Genomic DNA, 20,333 nt, shown 5'->3' with positions numbered 1-20,333 from the left:
AATGAACAACAGCTTTGTTCTAGTTAGGGAGCAGCTGTCTGCATAAACAAGTGACTAACCCCGGCCCCAATTGGGTTGTGCCTCCTGCTGCTCAACTCCAGCCATTAGGTAAGAATACATCTTCATATCCTCAAAACTATCTCATGCTGCAGGTGTTGTCTCTGTGCTGACACTTTTGGTGGTTACCTTGAACGTGTGTGGGGTACAGTTTTTAAACAGCTTCCCCCTCAAGAGAAACCTTTTAGGTATTTATAGTATTCAAGGGGAAATATCAGGTTTCTTCATTGACACCTCTGCTTGTAGTATAATAGTGACCAATGAATGAAATTCCCGTTACAAAGAAAATCAGGTTTTACAAAACAAGGTAGCCCCATACCGGTCCATTAACAACACAAGGAGTGAAAAATTGGGAGTGCTTACATGACCCAAATTACAGAGTTAAGATATTTTTTTAATCTGACTTAAAATTCTAAACCCTATGTTTTCAAAATACAGTTTATCTTTCAAGGCTAATGAGATGTGTGCCTACTTTTAGCATGTTAATAGTCAGATAAAGAAGTGGAAAGGAAAGCCTGTACTGTTGTGGTCCTCAAGCATCATCAGCTTTCCCCGTAAAACAAAAGGTGGAGTAGTAGAGCACTGAAAATAGCTTCACAGTTAATTGCAAGTTAACTGATTAGACAGGATCATGACAATTGGGCTGATGTATTGAGTCCATCTCTGTCCCCTGTCCTGGCTAAGTGGTGCCAGTGCAAGTGCTGGTCTGGCTGCACTGAGATGTGTGTTTATTTATGTATGCAGTCCACCAGCAAGGGGAGGCTGCACTTTCCAAGGGGAAATTTCACACAGAGATTTCTTTTTAATACATACCCACAAGCTCATTTGAACATTATCAGCAATGTAAGTTACAGCTGCCTTGAAGTTAAACCAAAGCTTTAATCCTTTTAAAGCATGGGGTTTTTTACATAGTCTCTAAAGTATAATCTTTGGAGATACATTATTATAAGCCTATTTATCATTCAAAGCATATTAGCCATTTCTTGTACAGTACTACTTGTTAGTAGGATTTTTAAAAATAAGACTTTTCTTTACACAAAGCCTGTAGCAATTTAGATGAGCACTCTGATTAAAAGAAAAAGAGCTTCCTAATTAATAGTCTTGCTGATTCTCCCTATAGCTTAATTAAAATAAACAAGCAGCAGAATTTTAACATGAGCATTTCTAATAAGTTTTTTTTTTTAATCAGCTCATTTTACTCCTAATACTTCTAGCAAAAATTGGCTTATTTCTCATTAGGCTTTCCCATTTCTCATTAGGCTTTTTCATAGGGCTGAATCCTTCACTTGTCCTGTTAGGGTAATTACACACATATGTACAAGTTTACCACAAAGATTGTGAAGTCCTAAAGGGTATACATTAAGTTGTTTACTTAAATTAAATGTAAGCCTGATTTACCTTTGGGGAAACTGCTTATTTGTGCAAAAAGAAATATGGAAACCAACAACAAATTAATTCAAGTAAACTGCAAATGTGGTTAATATTAATTTTCTATTACAGGCCTTTGACTTAGTTATTTTAACTGGTACCATTTAGTAGGTAAATCAAATGTTATTTACTGGCTGATTTAACATTTAATGTTTCTAATGTAAGCTATTCTTACTAAATTAAGATTGAAAAAAATATATCAAAATTTTATTGCTTTCTTTTGCCTTAGATGCATTGGTTCACAATTTTACTGGGACTGTAGGAGCTGAGACTGTCATCACTATGAGCTGCTAGGTTTCAAAGATAAACTGTTCCAAATTATAGGAGATGCTTTACAGGTATACTGTGGACTAGAGATCCATCAATTGCAGGTTTTAATGCAGCTCCCTTAATGAGTTTTTTTCTGTGTTAGTAACTGCCCCAAATTGCTGTGTCAGGAGGAAAATGGTTCATAAGTATTATGATAGATCATAATATATCATCATTCATGGATATTAACCTAGCTCTTTGAGAACATAAATGTGGTGTATGTACCAAAAAAATCTCTTGTGCTGCACTGGAAATGAAAGTCCCCACCTAGTTAGAACTGCTGATGCTATTAATGTGTGTTTTCCTCAAGAATGTGATGACAGGGGGCTTTGTTTCTGCCCACATACAGTCCCTAAAAATGCTGCACCTACTGTGTCATTTCTGCAGCACTGATATTTTGCTCCCCTTTTAGCACGTGCTGCTCCTGCCATTTTTGATGGTCATGGTAGAGGTTGTAAAGAGAGAAATCACACAGCAGCTCCAGCTGCTGAGATTAAGTGTCCCAGGACATTGCTCATCCACAAGAAATGCAATTGTTTGCAAAGGTTTGCTCAGTCAAGCAAACAAAGCAAAGTCCTGAGCCAGCAAAATCTTTATTAAATTATGTAGGACTGTCTCCATGATAAAAACTGGGCATACATACAAGATAGGGACTTTGCAGTCTTTTCCAAGAAGCTCTGAGAGAAACTGTATAGTCTAAAGATAAAGATTTTCCCTAGAACAAAATTTGGTTTAAGGGCAAAATAGGAAAGGTAATCTTATTTACTGAAATGCTTACAAGTAATTTCCATGTGTAGTCACAAGTACCTAAGCAGCTCAACCTGAATCCTCCTCCTCCTCAGCTGTACCTTGTTTACTTTATTAGGCTCTTTTGAGAGTTTCTCATTAAATGCCCTGCACCCTCCTGCGCTCAAGGTAAATTGTGGCAACGTGGTTTTGCAGGGTTGACTGTGTCCCTGCTGTTTGAGATGTCCCCTCTATAGAACAACTGTACTAAGTTCTCCAGGAGGCATCTCTTCAGCCCTTCATTCATCCCACCAAACAGCTGTCAACAGGGGGAAAAAAAACAGGTAAGGCTTTGCTATGCTCATAGCATTTGCTCTCTTTTTTTTTTATGCATTACAACAAGAATGTAGAAGGATCAAGAGAAGTCAAAAATGAACCTTATGGCCAGAAGGACTGTCTTGCTCCTGAAGCTGCTATGAACTATCACTTGTAAAGCAGTTAGAAATATTCCTGTTGCTTACCTTAATGCGAAGGCCACTGTTATTTCTGTGTCTCTGTAGGAATTACAAGTAGAGAGCAGTCATGAGGAGCTTTGCTAATCCATGCACCTGCTTGTTGTCTTGCAGAGCAGGAAAATGGGACCGGGGCAAACCATGGAGAGCCTGCTATCAAGCATGCACTGCTCAAACCCCCCCAAAACAGTGCCTAGAAGATCTGTTCCAAAGGTGAACAAGTGCACTCAGGTTAACATGGACTTGGAAGAGAAGAAGTCCAGTGCAGACCTGAGCTTTTCTAGGAAGTCAGAGCACTCTCCAGGGAGCACATCACCCACCCAGAAAGATTCCTCTTCCTCCCCAGAACAGTCTGTCATGCCAGCTCTGCCACCACAGCTGCCCCCACCTCCACCCCTCCCTCCTGGGGGCAAGGTGCCTCTTCCCCCTGTTTCCACGCCTGGCATGAATGCCCCATCACTGCCATCTCCTCAGCCATGCAGCAGTCCTGGGTGCAGCCATCCTGCCTGTGGCTGTGGGGAGCAGCCCCAGGCTAGGAAGACACCGACACTGAGGATGAAGGTGCTTCACTGGCAGAAGCTGCCCTGTGATGTGGTGAGACGTACGTGCCTGTTTGTAGCACTGGGCTGATGGGTTCCTGCACTTTGCAGCCAGAGGAAAGCACTGATGGGGGAATTAACCTTCACTCATGAGTCAAGTCATACATTTGGTCCCATTGCTTGCTCTCAATCATAATCACAAAATGAATATGGAAAGGCAGTCCTCTGCCAATTAGTGGAGGAAACGGTAGTTTGGGAGAAGCTCTGGGCTGAGGCTCTGTGGCTGCTGAAGTTACCTTCTCTTAACCTCAATCTCTGTTATTTGTTAAAGGGATGTTGTGAGTCTGCACTGACTGAGGTTTGCAAAATGCTCTGAGTGTGTGGAGTGGAAAGGTCCTCATGTTCTGTGGTTCTTCTTAATGAATTGCTGGTGCATCACCAGTGAGTGAACTCTCAGCTGAGAGCTGGTTTTACGTTGCTTTTTATGTTCTTGCACGGCCAAAAGGTGCATCAGCCAAGATCTGAGGGTGAAAACTCTTGTTGGTAGGGCTGAGGAATGTGTACCCTCAGGGTAGCCCCCAGTTTCGTTACAGGGATGTAATTTGTGTGGTGTTTCACACACGTACACACAAAATAACCCTAAGAGTCTGTGGTTAGCATGTGCCAAAGGGGCTTGAAGGTCTTGTTTGACTTTAGCAAAGAGGCTGGAAACACATCTCCAGTTTTGCTGCTGTTTTTAATATTCAGTTCACACAAGACAGATCTCAGTTGCTTTTCCTTGCTTATCTCCAGGACAAGGGGTCATAAGGGGCAAGAACTTGCTGCTATGATAAAATATATAAACACAGATATAAAAAAACTGAGCCATGGACCGCTTTCCTTGTGCAGAGACACAAACTGAGACTCATCCCCACTGCACTCAGTGTCACTGTTGTAATCTCTCCTAAACCAAAAGGAGGTGAGATCCTGTCTTAAAGGTTCCCATGTTGTACAAAATCATGTTTGGAAGTTCTTTTTGGTTTTTTTTTGGATAGGTCCCAATGATTCTGGTGATAATGTTGGTCTTGGGAGTCTTTATCTCTTGCAAAAAGAGATGTTTACCTAATTGGATGCAGCATCCCCTGTTTTGGTACCACAGTCAATGGGTCAGCAATAGCAAAAACACTTTGGAGCAGCCCATTAAGTTCATCTGCTGCCTTCAGCTCAGTGAATTGAATGTGGCAGTAATCTTCCAGGTTTAATTAGGCTTCAAACCTTTGGGATGCTCTCTGTGGGAGCTGTCACTCTTAAATAATTCACATTTGTCCAGGGCTAATGAGCATCATATTTCATTCATCCTCAAAAGTGTTTTCCCTTTTACAAATCACACTACCTTGAGACTCCTCCTCAACCTTTGTGATCCATCTTGAGCTTTTATTCTCTTCCAGAAAGCCACTCCATATGGGCTGTGATGCCAAGCAGCAGCAAGGAGCTTGTGGAACCTGACTATGCAAGCTTGGAGCTCCTTTTCTCTGTCCCATCAAGAATCCCTATGGAGAAAACAGTGCCAAAAATAAAGAAAACAAAAGAGGTATTTGGGCTGCCCACTTTTTGTAGAAAATTGCAAAGTTCTTGGAAGTGAAAAGCTTATTCATTCTTTATTGTTGTCAATAATTTATGACAAGAAAGTTTGAAATATTTTGAGATCCACTGCCTGAGGCTGCCTTAAAACAAAAGGCACAGGGGAGGTTTAGAATGGAACAAGCTGAAGTAACTCTGCTGAGGGATAGGTCTTCATCTGAGGCAGGGAGGACATGAGAATTTCAATAATAATTATTATGAACTGGAATAAGCAACTTGATTTCCTTCTTTATGCCTTTGCCTCTTTCTAAAATATATCTAATAGCCTGTATTGTTGTCATTGGGATTTGATCAATGAAGGTTATTGATTATATTATTATCAAAAAAGAATAAATCTCAACCAATAAAGAAACATAACCTATGGAAAACCTGTGAAATCCAAAGTAAATGTATTTCTAGCTGATTTTTTTCTTTTTACAGATCACATTCATAGGTCCAAAGAAAAGCCTCCTTCTGAGTATATTTCTGAAGCAATTTAAGTGGTAAGATTTGGAGAATAACATCTGAACTACTGATTTGATGTGTCTATGCATTTATTCAGATATTAAATGAAATTAATTTAGCAGAAATACTTTGCAAGTACTATCTTTCTTTAACAAGAAGTCAACTTTTTTCTTTTTTTTTTTTTTAATAATGATAGGTGACAGTCTCTTTTCAGACAATTAATATCATTTTTCAAACTGGTATTAAATCTAGAATGGACTACAGATTCCTAAAGAAACAATATTCATAAATAACAGTACAGTTATGTAGGAACATGTTTTTCTTTGGTATTATTGTCATAAATATCAAACTCTGGCAGGAACTGTTAGTGAAGATTGTTGAATGGAAGTTTCAAGTCACTTCATTGCTTTTAAAGAGGCTTTTCCAGGGGTTCAGTTTCAAAATCATACATGATTTTTATGTGCAGTTTTTCTATAAATAGGAAACTGTTTGAATAACTAAACAAATGGAAAATTACCAAGTCACAGCCCTTATGGAGGGGTGGGGGAGGAAAGGAATTTGTACTAGTTTTTGGGAAAATATCTTTACTCTCAGATTCCCTGAAACTATGGCAGGATGATGATGGATGTTCTGCTCTCTCTCTGCCCTTGTGTCATGGCCCATGTTAAAAGGGTTTCAAGAAGAAACTCAGCCAAGAAATCCCTTTTCATTAAGAACAAATCAGAGTCAGTCAGAGGGATGTTTTTAATTATTATTATTCCTTTTCCATGACAAACTGCTTCTCAGTGGGGGAGAATGGTGCATAGCCTAATGCAGATGCTATTTCCTCTCCCTGCCTGATTCCCTGGGCAGTGCTTGAGCTCTCCTGGGAGCAGCTGGGATCAAAGAGCTGAGTCCCTCTGCCCTTGGGAGGGATGAGGCTGCTCTGGAGCCGGGTGCTGCCCCTGTTAGCCCTGGTGGCTGAGGCAGCCCAGCTCTCCAGAGCCCAAACCTCAGCACCCTGGAAGCTTTCCAAACACTTGCTGCCTGCCAAAGTTTCAGGCAAGGATTTGAGTTAAAACCTTCAGTGAGCCACTGGTTTTATCCTTGCCTTTGCTGCAAATGGTGGAGGAATTCAAATGTAAATACGTTCTCAGTCGCAGTGGATACTCACAGTAAAAGCAGAGCTTTGGGGTTTGTTGTGTAAATATGAACAAAGGCAAAAAAGCACATCTAAATTATAAGAAATATTGTTTAGGTTTAAAAGAAACACATATCCTTATCTCCACTGTACTTTTGATGAGGATTAAGATCCAAATTATAATGGCAGGCAAGCATAGTAAGATTTCAGTTCTCCTGGAATGCCAGCAGAGAGATTGAGGTGTTTTTTTCCATGTTACTCCCCCAGTGCTCACCATCATTTCTCTCCTTCTTGCAGCTCCAATGAAGAGATTGCTGCCATGATTCAGAAAGGGGACAGATCCAAACTGGATGCTGAGATCCTGAGACAGCTGCTTAAACTGCTGCCTGAAGACCAGGAGGTATCTATTAATGTGTCATTCTGGTGGAGTTCAGCTTGAAATATTTGTGCTGCTAAAGCAAGAAGCTATGACTGGACCCCACACCCTTCTGCAGCCTGTAGGTCAATGAAAATCCAAGGCAGAGTGGTGGGAAGTCCATCCCAGCATCAGTCTGGCCTCTTCACACAAAGAGTGAGCAAGAACATGTTGGGAGATTCAACACAGGTGCAGACAAAGTGCTGCTCTCTGTCGTGTTATTTTAATTAAGTGGATGAAGCACAGTAGGATTTGTAGACTTAGGTGAATAGAGGGCATTTCAGAGGAAGTTTCAAAAAGGAGGAAGGGAAAGGAACCATCTTTTTAAAGGGTTTCTGGGTTTCTGTGCATTATAGCTTCCTGAATCTCTGCCTACAGGTCCTAGGAGATGCTGTACAAAGGTAAAAGACCTTCCAGTCAAAACAAAACCTACATGTTTGCCCTTGCAAACCAGTTCATATGTAGAATTTTTTGTTCATCTGCTTTATTCCCATTGCCTGTGCACACAGCAAGTTTAGAAAAGCCAGTTTCATGCCTACAAGAAGAAAATGGCACCAGAAATGTTTGTGTGGTTATTTTCATTGTTAAATTAAAATTGTTATTTTGCTCTTTTATTCCCTGTTAGATAAATAGCCTGAAATCTTACAAAAAAGAAAAATCACAGCTGGCAAATGCAGATCAGTTTTACCTCCATCTTTTGGAAGTTCCCAGGTAAGCAAAATCCTCCTTATCTCTTTCCATGAGTGTGGTTCTTACAAGACTTGTCCATAAAAATTAAGGCCTCTGCTTCTTGTGCTAGAGGGATCTTCCTGACATCCAGTCTTCAGGATAAATCATCTGACTGCTATTTGTAGACCTTGTATGAGAATTTTTTTTTCTTTCCCAAAAGCCAGAGAAACTTTCAGACACCTTTGGCAAACCACAGTTAAAATAACCTTGGTATGAAAAAGCCCTTGGCTGTTGAGCAGCTATTCCTGCGTGGCATGGAGCTGCAGACTGAATCCTGTCACCAGGTTGCTGATTCACTCCACCCCTGGGCTACAGATCCCAGTTCACCCACTGGGGAGCCCACAGAGCCAAGAGTGAATCACAGCAGTGCCTGTGCTCTCACCACCTCCCCAGCTTTTACCAAGTCAAATGAGGTGCACACAGAGAACTCTTTCTGCTGCTCACAAAAAGATGGTGATATATTATAATTAATAGCAGTAGCCCTCCATAAATATGAACAGTTGCCATGACACAACCAGAGATGCTTTTTTGAAAATATGGTGGTGAAAATGGGGCTTTTCATTTTCTCAAACTTCTAGCTAGATTTAAAACTACTTTATAAAATGTTTTTCTTCCACAATATTAATCTGTGATGAAGCATAAATGTTATTAAAGGACATCACTGCCAAAATATTTCAAATTTGTTTTGTGAAGTTAAAAAGAATTGTGAAGTTAAAAATCCTGGCTAGTGTTGCCCAGGAATTGTAAAAAATTATGGTCTCATTATGCAAGGTAGTCACTGCCAGATGTCAGTCCAGCATTGCTTTCTGAAAGAGGAGATGATAATAGTTTCTAGGACATCTTTGGAAATATCTGTGTTTGATTTATTTATAATCCAGTTCTCATGTCAGAGCATTAAGGAGACCATAAGAATGTCAGTGCTGTGCTTTGCCTAAAATGGATGATGCTCTTACTGAACACAAGTCAATTAATCAGGCCCATGGGGTTTGTTTTTGGTGGTGTTTGTTGTGGTTTTTTCCACTGATCTCTTTTTAGCTACCAGTTGAGGATTGAATGTATGCTGATTTGTGAGGAAACAAAAATTCTGCTGGAGTGTCTGTGGCCAAAAGCACAAGCCATCAGGACAGCCTGTGAAAGTAAGTACATCAGTGCTGCACCAGTGCCCAGGTTCAGCCACTTTCTTCTACTTGATTAGCATCAGTGGTAGTCTATGCTATAATCTAATCAAAATTAACCTTTTCATTGCTGAATGTGTAGCGAACATCAAAATCATTCTGCAAATTCCTGCTCCTAGAATACATTCTGAAGAATTACAGTTTGTGCTGTTCTGCTCTGAAGGAGTAGTTCTGAAGAGAAATAGGGAAATTTCCTTCATCAGAGAATCACAGAATGGTTTGAGTTGGAAATGGCCTTAAAGATGATCCCATTCCAACCTCCCTGCCATGGGCAGGAACACCTTACACTAGACCAGCTTGCTCAGAGCCCTGCTCAACCTGGCCTTGAACACTTCCAGGGTTCACAGAATCATTTAGATTGGAAAAGATCTCTAAGATCACTGGGCCCAACCTTTGACCCATCAACACCTTATCAACTAAACCTTAACACTGAGTGCCAAGTTGTTTCTTGAACACCTTCAGGAATGGTGACTGCCTCCCTGGGCAGTTCGTTCCACTGCCTAACCACTCTTTCTGTAAATAATTCCTCCTGATGTCCAACCTGAACCTCACCTGGTGCAGCTTGAATTCTCTCATCCTGGCAGTGGGAGAAGAGGCTGAACTCCCTCTGACAGCAACTTTTCAGCAGTAAGGTCTCTCCTGAAATGGTGGTGTCAGTGCCAGATCCTGTATAAGTTACATTTTTGGGTGCTGAGGAGATTTTTGTCCATAACAATGGATCCATTTCAGTTTTTCCTGTAGTGTGCACTGATGCAGTCCAGCTGAGCTCTGTGGTGGAGCAGGACACAGTGACATACCAGAATCTGATGTGGCTGCCAGAAAAAGGCATCCCAGGTGATGTTCACCAATATTTCAGGAGTCTCCTCCACCCAAAATTAGCCTTGGTTTTAGTTTTGTCTCTTTATTGAAGATGCTCTTGCATTCCAGATTCAGTTCAATGGTTTCAGAGAGTCATTGATCACCTGTTAAACACTTAAACTGAAAAATTTTATCTTCACACACAAAACAGGGCTATACCTGGATGTCTGATGTCATTGCTGTGGTTACTCTTTGTTGGGGTGCAATCAACAGCTCTCTGTAGTCCCACCCTGACATCCCTGCTCCTCCTCCATCCCATGGTGAGGGTCAGAGTTTCTGTTCTAATTCTGCCAAAAGTTTTACTCCTACCCCAGATTCTCCTGTGAAAATGTGCATCTTTTCATTATCATTCTCACTAACAATGATAACGAGGCACAAAGCCCTTTGCTCTTATTAACTAGAATAATATGTGCTGGGAATGAGGGCTATAGACTTTGACAAGTTTATACACTTTCTTGTATGTGGTTCTCCTTCATAAGGCAGCTGCAGGGTTGGCACATCTATACTCCAAACTTAATGGAAAAACTAGTTTTCCATCTACTTGTAAAGAAAAGATCACAATAGGAAGTTACTCATTTGACTTTCATTCAGCTGATTTATTTCTGTACTGGTATTTTTTCCAAATCCATAATAATGGCTTGACATAATCTTGGATGAAAATTTTGTTACCATCACTGTCAAACCTAATAAAAATTCTATTTCATATAATTTAATTTAATTTATTGAAAATGTCTCTCTTCTTATTTTTTAGCAATTCTTACCAGTCACCGACTGCCAGTGTTTTGCCAATTGATTCTTAAAGTTGGAAACTTTCTGAACTATGTAAGTAAAATTGTTTCTTTACTTGTTGTGTTCTAAAGATAACAGAAAATAATGCAAGACTTGAAAACTGAAAGAAGGAACTTTTTTCTGTGTCTTCCAGGGGCGTCACACTGGAGATGCTGGAGGTTTTAAAATTAGTGCCTTGCTCAAACTAACAGAAACAAAAGCAAACCAAAACAACATTACTCTGCTTCACCATATTTTGGAGGTACAACAAAACTGAGAAATTAATCTTGTGTGCATTATTCTCAAATATTAATTCCCCAGAAGCTAAGGGGCTTTTACCTCAGTAATACCCAGCTATAGGTACCTGGAGGGTGAACCTCTGTGCTGGGATTACCATGGAAACTTTTCCACAGCTCTCTGTGCAGATGAGATCAATCCATACACAGTAATATTTAGGGTGGAAACACTAGGTTTTCTTCCTCAAGTTCACTTGACAAGTCTGCTTGCTGGTTTCTTTCTCTTCTTCAACTGCTCCCTTGTGTTGACACATATCCCAAATGCATCTGTCAAATAAAATTTATTTTTGTGGTATGAAGACAAAATCTCAGGTCAGCCTGCACACTGTGGCAGCCCATGGGATGTCAGCCTGAGCACTTTAAATGAGTCTCTTCCTTTCTTTTTAACTCCCTGTGGATGCCAACATGAGAAAAAGAATGAACAAGACTAAATTTATCCCTACACTTATAAGAACTAAAATGAAGTGCTAAGTTTTCAGTCCTGATGTTGTCCAGCTGAAAACATTTCATGCTCTTTGACAGTCTGTATAAGATAATAATTTTTTTCTCTTCAATTTTAGGAGGTTGAAAAAAAACACAGAGATCTCCTGCAGCTTCCCAGAGATCTTGACTTTGTTTCCAAGGCAGTGGGGTAGGACATTATTGTTTGTTTTTGTCATGTATGAATTGCCAAGCTCTTTAAAGCCAGCAAGGAGCTGACTCATTTTATGGTGCTGTAATAAGGTCACAGGATTTCTCTGCTGTAGGAGACAGTGGTTCCCTTCAACACCAAAGTGTTGAAATTTTCATAGTTCAGCCTGGTTAAGACTTTTAGGTGGGGCTCAGTGTGATTTTTCTTTCTGTGGATCCAGTACTACTTTAGAGGAAAACCCTGTAGATAGTGAATTTCCCTCATTTTCAAGGACCAGATTCTTCTTCTACTTCTTCTTCTTCTATTGCAATAGAAACATATCTTCCCTGAGGTTTCTCAGTCAGTTCAAGAAGTGCTTGGGCAATATTTTTGGGACACAATGTGACTCTTGGGGATGGTCCTGTGCAGGGCCAGGAGTTGGACTTGTTATTCTCCCTTCCAATTCAGCACATTCTGTCAGTTTTAGGTGAAATCTCATCTGAAGGTACAAAGCTTATGTAAGAAGAGAACAATTGGGGTGGTTTACTGGGAGCTGGGGGGGACCTGAGGACTCCCAGAGTTGACTATCAGCACGTGTTTCTAATACACATGGGTAGAAAGTCAAAAGTCTCCAGAAACAGGTTTTTTCTTTCTCCTGTGTGCCAGAAAGCCTCATGAGTCCATTGCCAACTCTTTCTCTTTAACTCAAAGGAATCACATGGAGATAGGTTCAGTTACACCAATCAGAATCCACATTTATAGCACCAGGATTAACATTTTTTATCCTGTTATGAATTCAGAGGATTCATAGGAACCTTGTAGTGATTTAGATTTCATTGTAACTCAAAGGAGTAACTTTTAAATCTGCCAGTGGATTGACATTTATTATGTAGCTGCTACATAAATTTTGAAAGTATTTTAATTCCATAATTTAATTCCTGTGGGTTTTGTGAATTAGCTTTGCAGAAGATTAACTGAATGTTGTTTTCAATCATGAATTTCTTTTTGGATTGTGTCATAACAGAAATGCATTTCTTGACGGAAACTAGATCTTGCTGGCCAATTACATAAATGTACTTTTTGTATAGAGTAATGGCTGTCTACTTCAGTCAAACTCTCAAACTTACAAAATTGATTTGCTAATCAACCTGTGGAGAACCGTGCATGGTGCAAATCCTGCAAGGGGCTCTCCTAATGCTGCTCATATATGGATGTACTGTGAAACACTAAGCCAGGTTTTGCTGATTCAGTAAATTTTGTCTGGCCCAGAGAGTAGCTCAGAACTCCAGAAAATGTTGGTTTGGCAGTGGTTGTGTTTGGATCTCCACACAAGCTGAATTAACACAGAGAGGAGATACAATTTTGGACCATAAATAGACTGGGGAGAAAAGGCAAGGAGAGAAAAGAACCAGCTACATAAGGACAGTGTTGGCACAGGGGAGATGAGCTGGTGTTGCCTATGAATAAAAATAGGCTGGAATTTTTTTTGAGTTTTTTGAATGCTAGGACAGTGAGGTTCTTCCACAGTCCATCCAGGGAGGTAGTGAGGGCAAAAGCAGAGAGTCTTTCTTAGATGAGGGTTTGTGCACATGAAAAAGCATTTATACAGAAAAGAGCTATCTGCAAAAGCTGGGCTGGAGAATTAATTCTATATTCCTTTGCAGAGATGATAATGTTTATAATAACCTTTTAAGTTAATGCAAACAAAAGACTTACCCCTTCAATGTCCTGTCCCTTTTGTGGACCTTTCAGAATCCACTTTGATGCCATGCAGGCCGAGGCTGGTGCCAATTTGAAGAAACTGCTGGAAATAGAGAAACGTTTACTTTTGTCGACGGATGATTTAAAAATACAGCATGGAAAATCTGTGCAAGTAGGTAATGTGAGTGTGACACATTTCCCATCTTTCTTCCTAAGCACTCTCTTCTTAAAGGCGGTGTAATTCAGGTTACAACTGGACATAAAGCCCTGTGGGAAAGGGGTCATTACTACCCTCCCACTGTGCCCCAATAGAAGGAGTATCCCAGATTTTCCTCAATTATTTTAATGTGGTACTGGGATATGGAAACAGCTGAGGACCAGACAGATTTTTCTGTGAGTAAAAGAAAGGAAGGCCCTAAAATGAAATGTAGGCTGCAACTATAAATGTGTACAGTGCAGCACAGAAACATGTTTTGTCTCACTGTGCTTTGTGGGGGGAAAAAAAGAGGACAGATTTTCAATATGCTTTTCCCTCCTCTCCACCAAAACTATATTTCCTAACATCCTAGATTTTCATATACTCAGAATGGGTCACTTAACTAAAGCTGTAAGGTAGAAATCCTGGTGCTGCATGTCCCTTGCTCAGTCATCCCAGGTTCTGCCACATTTCCACATGGTTGTATGATGAAATGAGGGAAAATGCAGATTATTCAATTCAGAAATAAATATCACACATTGTGGACCAATCTTAGTTCTTAGTTTTTTAAAAACTGACTGCTCTCTGTTAAGTGGCTGAAATCTTCTGGGCAGCTCAGAATATGCTACTTTTTAATATGCATAAATTATATTAAAAAATGTGTCTCAGGGCAGCCTCAATGCTTCAAAGGACCTGCAGAAGGAATTTGCCACCATTGAAAAGAAGAAGGAAGAACTTGCAGATTATCTTTGTGAAGACCGAAAAAAACTGTCTTTGGAAGATGTATTCAACACAATGAAAACATTCAGAGAGATCTTCCTCAAGACCTTACAGGTAGTTTGCCCTGTGGCTGTTTAGAATTAGGTTGAGAACTTTTTATTTATTAAGTCAAGCAATAATTTCTATTTTTTCTACTCTAAGCTGGGCTATGTAACCCTGGTTGCAGAAGTAAATGAAGGTAAATTTATGTGCTTGCAAACTGCAGCAGAAAATGAGTCTGTGGGCACATATAAAATCTGGGGCTTTTTTGGTTTTTTGTGGTGTTTAGTTTTGTTGGCTGGTTGCTAGTTGCTTTGTTTGTTTTGGTTAGGTTTTTTTTTTTTTTGGGGGGGGGCAGGTGGAGATTTTTTGCTGTTGAGAACAGTTTAAGTCATTTCTCCCACTAACAATTATTAACCAGACCTCAATGTAATAGGATCTTTGTGGCATGTGAAAGAATGAGCAACCTGACATGCTTTATAGACTTTGGTGATAGCCAAAAGGTAAATTTTCCAATAGGCAGAAGGTGTGTTTATGTGCTGGTATTTCATTGTACCTAGTTAGCTCCCAAGAGTGTGTTTTGTGTTCCAAAAAACCCTTCCAAATCTCCCAATGGATTCTATTTCTTAACTTATAGGACTTCGCTCCTTGCAATGAGGAGTAAGAGAACAGCAACTTCACCATAAAAATTGTGTAGAGCACCTTCCAATTTGCAAACTCTCTAGTAAAGCTCTATTTCATTTCCCTTATTACACACTTCACACCTGGACTAATGTCCTTCCTTTTTCTTAATGCCAGTGGCTTCACATTCATACATATTTAACAGCAAGAATCACCAGATCCTGTGCTGACTCCAGGAGAGCCCCAGCCTGGATAAACCTTCTGTAGAGAGAGCCATCTGCATTGCAAGAAGAACTGCAAGAACACAGACAGCTCTGCTGCCAAGAGAGAGCTTCAGGGCAGATCATGGATCCAGATGAAAACAATCAAGTTTCTGAGGAAGTTACAGAAGATGAAAGGCAAAAATTATATCCTCTACTGTTCCCACTACTTGCTTCTCCATCAAAGCACTGAGCTGAAATTTTCCAAGCAATGCAGTTACCTGGGCTCTGAAAAGATGAGATACTGCCACAAACAGTCTGGAAAATTAACCCTATGAAGCACAGATGTTTTGGCAATAGGCTTGATCCTTCAAGTTCCTAAAATTCTAGGTATGAAGAAAAGAACTAAGAGAGCCAAGAACATAATGGGTCAGTATCTGTGGAGAGCTATACTGGAAATTTACTTTGAAGGGAATTTCAGCAATGGCAGTTCTTTCAAGAAACAGTCCCAGTAAAGGTTATGGAGTGTCCTAGTACAGCTGCAGGAGACTCAGACTATATTTCTGGGTGCTTTTTGCTCACACCCAGGTCAGAGCAACTAGAAAGAAGCTTCTTTTTATATCCCAAAATGAAAACTCCTTTTCATCTTTTTTTGAGTTCCATTTCTCAGCAGCACCTCACCTCAAAGGTACCACAGCTATCAGCCATGTTGTCTGCACCTCTCTTCCACTGCAGACCTAGAATTAATCTCCTCTTCTCTTGCTTGCTTTCTCACTATCACCTCAAAAAAGATATTATTTGCAGTATCTTTTTGTACTTGAAAACAGCCACATGCTGAAAAGCTGAAGGTTTTAATTTTTAAAGCATCTTTTTATTCTGTGATTTTGATTTTTACACTAGAATTAGCCACAGGCATCATCTCTTCCCAGTGCCATTTATTTTAAGCTTTACTGCTAAGGTGTAACTTTTATTTTGAGATGAGTCTTCTGTGTAAAGCAGGTCTCTTAGCACTGCCAAAATGGTTAGTGCTATCTTTCCATTCCCACATCAAATAAGAAAGGAAATAGTTTCGATAAATAGTGATTCTTGATGTTTCCTAAGCTTATCTACAGAGATTTGGGGTTTGTTACTTTGTTCAAACAAAATCTTTCTCCCTTCCCTGAGGGTTCTTTCTCATCCCTTATCCTTCAGGTAACAAAAAATTGAGTTACACAAGTGGAATTACTTTAATAAGATTCTGCCATCTTTCTCTCCATCTACCTGGAGGAAAAAAGCCCAAATCAACAAAGCCTTTCCAAATACCCAAATGATATCCAAAAGTGACACAGTGCAAGGAAGCAAGGGAGCTGGTTTGTCACCCAGGGCTGATGACTGTTTCACCAGTTATCAAAAAATAAAAGAAGCAGATGGCAGGAGGAAGGAGACAGGGAGAAAATAGCTCCTTAGCTCAAAGACAAAAAATCAGAAATGGAGTTTTGCTGAGAACTGAGTGGTAAAATTGTGGGGAAAATAATCACTGTGTGATTATAGGGGATTGTGGGAAACATTTGATTTCCCTCAGCATTTGCAGCTGTCCATAGAAGGGAACTCCCAGCAAAGAGACGGTCTAATCTCAGGAAAAGGAGAAAAATGTTCCACAGAATCTTCTCTAGGAAGCATTCAGTTGATGGCAGAGGTTATACAGACAGCTCTGCACAGGGATAGTTCCTCTGTGTCCTCCCATAGGACAGCCACACTGGAGCAGCTGCATATGGTGTTGGAACAGGATGTGCTTTAGGTAGTGTGGGGATAAGCAGGTGTCCTGGAGCATCTTTTAATTCAAAATTTAAGCAAGTATCTAGCATCCCACAAAGTGCCAATCCAAAGTGACTCCCTGTTTCACCAAATCTCATCCCTGCAGCTGTCTTCACTAAACCAGGAAGGTGGAGAAGGGATTGTGAGTATTCATTCCTCTGCACTACTACCGCTGAACCTTTTGGGGCTTTCTTGTGTTGAAGGAACTTTGCTAAGTGTGTTTACATTGAATTGTTATGTTGTTTGGGCATTTTTTTACAATTTTTCTGAAGAAAAATTTGGTTCAGGTTTGCTCAATTTATCAATTTATTCCTAATGTGTTTTAGCTTGTTGTCACTACTGTGTGTGCTGTTCAATAAGCAGAACAACATATCCCTGAATTCACCTCCTTTATTCCTTATGGCAACACATCTCTGAATCCACCTCCTTTATTTCTTAGGGCATATTACATAGAGATATTCTCCCAGGGCCCACAAATCTGCAAGTCTCCCAGCAGCCATAGTATCTCAAAGATGTTTTGCTAAGACAGCAGGAATTCATCAGGCAAGCACATAGGAGCCCTATACTGATGGAATCTTCTAGCCTCTCATAAAACTTCACTCATTCTTTCAGAAGCACCCTCTATTTGGGGCTAATGAATCATTTTCTTTCTCTGTCAAGAGTACACAGATATTTTCCTTTTCAAGGCACCCAGTGACAGTTTCCACAACCTTGAGCTTCTAATGCTCCTATATTTCAAGCAGATTAACTCTGTTACTGCTTACAAGTTTTCTTTATTTCTTTGATCCTAGATTTTTACTTACTATAAAGGCTGGTTCTATAAACTTGTGCACATTTTCTTGGACTTGTTCAGCTCATCTTATGGAAATAGTGGCAGATGATCCATAGCAATCAAACAGATTTATCACTATTGTGGGAAATTGTATTTTCTGCTTCAAACTCTCTGCAAAGCAGACCACATATGTCTCATCCAAAATCTTATCTGCACCAAATCATCAGCATCTTCCTGGATGTTATTAGGTTTTGTCATATGACACAGCAGCCTATTAAGTACTGATCTACCTGCAATGTGTAGATTAACTACTCACTGGTTGCAATCAAAAGCAGGCAAGCTTCCAGGTGGGATGGCAATGTTCTCGTGACAAATGCAACTTTGGAACAAGAACTGCAAGAGCATTTAAGAAAATGGCTTTTATCATCTTTATGTTATGCTACAGTTATCTCAGTTGTTCAGAACTACCTTCTCCCACTGTTGTGCTAGTTATCAAAAGCCAGGAATACTCTTCCACTGAATAATCATCTTCTTTTGCTAGCAGTAATCATTCCAATCCTTTTTCTTCCTCCATTAATTTTATTATTCTGGTACCAGCAGCTCTGTGGAAACCAGAATCCTGCCTATCTACATAAATCCCAACAGGATTTATGCCATTCTGGCAATTGTGTGAGTGGTACCAATAAACATCCAGCCTGGACTCTGGCCCTGAACTGCAGTGCAGAAATACTACTGGCAAATTTAATGAGAGCCTGAAGAGAAACTGTGAATTGCTGTTTAACACAGCTGAACAGCTCCTGAAAATTCTGGTAGAAATCCCTGAATACAAACAAGGTTGCTATGGGATAAATCTCTAGAATGCTAATTAAGTTAAACTAATGTTCTCTATTGTGGACAAAGGGACTAATTAAGAAGAATGCATTTCAGTCCATAGCTGAAAGTTGCAGTTAAAGCTGATGAAATAGTTTGCTGGTAACATCATCACATGGAGAAGGCCAAAGGGATTGACCATGAAGCTCTCTTCTGCTGTTTACCCCCAAACCCCAGCAGCTGAGAGTTTTAAATGCACACAGAGCATGTTCAGAATACCTATTCATTGCAAACTGACAGTTTCTTAACAAGCTTTTCCTTCAGAAGCTCTTATTTGTTGTTTAATTTGTCATTCTGTCTGAATGCAGGAAAATCAAGAAAGGAAGGAGCAAGCTGCAAAATCCGAGAAAAGGAAGAAATGGTTTAAAGGAGAAGATGCAAAGAGGCTAAAGGGAGAGTATGGAAAGTGTCATACATTTAGCAATTAATTTTTTTTTATTAGCTAATATTTTGTTAATTAGAAGGAATTTATCTGTTAGCTCTGGCAGATCTGATGCAATGAGAGTGACTTAGATGAAGTAGTTATCAAGCAGATGCATAGTGAGACATCAATTACCAATTTTCAAGTGCAAGTGAATGCTTGGAAGAAATCATGATAGGGATGTTAGAAAAAAAATATCACTCCCAATGAGCAAGTTTCTCCTACTTTGCTCAGAAGTGGAGGATATCCTGCTATTGTTCTGAATAGTTCTTGGGAGACTTTTAGGACTCTAGAAAGCTGCACACACTTGAACTCCATGCAGCACAGTAGACAAATTGTGTCTGGTGTATTATTATTATTATCACATTTGCTTTCTTCTGATCAGAGATCTAATTCCTTGAAGGAGGTATGTCAGATCTTAAAGAAGTGTCTATGCTGATTGATGCAGGAAAGCACTTGCTGTGCTGGGCCTCCTTGGGTGTGAAGCAGTGCTAACATTGGCATGTGTATATTTTAAATTCTTATTTTGGCAAATACTTGGCATCCACTTTTATTGAAGGTTTCTGCCAATAAAATTTGGTTACAATTCTTGGTTCTTCAGAGCACCACTGCAAAAAAGCCTTCAGAAGCCACTCCATCTGAGTGGAGTTCATGTAAATTTTGTGCTAGATCCTCAACCCTTGGAAGACTGTTGTTTTTCTTGTATCTGGTGTGTAAATAGATGGCCTCCTTTTAGATCCTCTTTCACAGTTATTCACTTTTAGAAATACATTTTTAAGATACATAAAATCCATTGAAAACTGACCTAAACAAAATTTTCAATATTGTCTTGTCAAGTTCTACCACAAATATGTTTTACATACTTTGCAATCATAACACACTTAATGTAAAGTTGCAGGTTAAAATAAAAAAAAACCCTTTTTGCTATAAATACAAAAGAGTAACGTAGTATATGATAAAATAAAATCAGGAAGCAACCTTTATCAGCTGTAAGAATTAAAGGTGTGCTTCAGCCCTGTGAAGAAAAGGAGCACCAAACCAGAAGAACCTTCTGTATTTCCAGGAGATAGTTCCACCCAAACTATCATTTTTTTTGTTCCTTTGTAATAACAAAGGTGAGGTGAATTTAATTCTTGGGGAGTATAAACTTGTACATAAAGAGCATTTTGAGTTATTTTTCAGTACTTATTTTAGAGAACTGTGCATAGCAGTGGTAACAAAGACAATCAGGAACTTTTAAAATCTATTTTAATCTCAATCAGGGTATGGTGACAAAACAACAAAGGGTATCAGATTTGATGTGGCAGGATGCTAAAGGTCATCTTAACATTCTTCATACAATGTAAAATGGGACTTTGGGGTTTTTCTAATCATTACTGTCTTTTCATTCCCA

The 20,333-nt window shown here is 39.6% G+C and overlaps 1 protein-coding gene across 2 annotated transcripts; it reads left to right on the top strand.

Moving 5' to 3' along the window:
• LOC135448393 (inverted formin-2-like) lies at positions 1-19,540 on the top strand. Of its 2 annotated transcripts, XM_064714408.1 has the most exons (14): positions 1-108; positions 2,737-2,864; positions 3,147-3,633; positions 4,999-5,141; positions 5,612-5,673; positions 7,053-7,155; positions 7,796-7,881; positions 8,935-9,035; positions 10,684-10,754; positions 10,855-10,962; positions 11,557-11,627; positions 13,359-13,488; positions 14,173-14,337; positions 18,828-19,524. In XM_064714408.1, the coding sequence occupies exons 3-14, from the start codon at positions 3,156-3,158 to the stop codon at positions 18,945-18,947; spliced, it is 1,638 nt and encodes a 545-aa protein (XP_064570478.1). In that variant the 5' UTR covers positions 1-108; positions 2,737-2,864; positions 3,147-3,155; the 3' UTR covers positions 18,948-19,524. The 2 variants fall into 2 exon arrangements, with proteins under 2 accessions (XP_064570478.1, XP_064570479.1); XM_064714409.1 differs by lacking the exon at positions 1-108 and having other exon boundaries at positions 2,712-2,864; positions 13,359-13,479; positions 18,828-19,540.
• The last annotated feature ends 793 nt before the right edge of the window (positions 19,541-20,333 follow it).

Source organism: Zonotrichia leucophrys, chromosome 5 (assembly GCF_028769735.1).
Source record: "Zonotrichia leucophrys gambelii isolate GWCS_2022_RI chromosome 5, RI_Zleu_2.0, whole genome shotgun sequence".
Lineage (NCBI taxonomy): Eukaryota > Metazoa > Chordata > Aves > Passeriformes > Passerellidae > Zonotrichia > Zonotrichia leucophrys.
This window is presented reverse-complemented; position numbering and strand designations above follow the sequence as displayed.

Bases quoted from the DNA above. Each gene is read 5' to 3' on its own strand.
- LOC135448393 (XM_064714408.1), top strand. From the start codon at position 3,156: ATGGGACCGGGGCAAACCATGGAGAGCCTGCTATCAAGCATGCACTGC. The intron at 7,882-8,934 runs GTAAGCAAAATC...ATCTCTTTTTAG, and splicing joins CATCTTTTGGAAGTTCCCAG to CTACCAGTTGAGGATTGAAT. The intron at 10,963-11,556 runs GTACAACAAAAC...CTTCAATTTTAG, and splicing joins TGCTTCACCATATTTTGGAG to GAGGTTGAAAAAAAACACAG.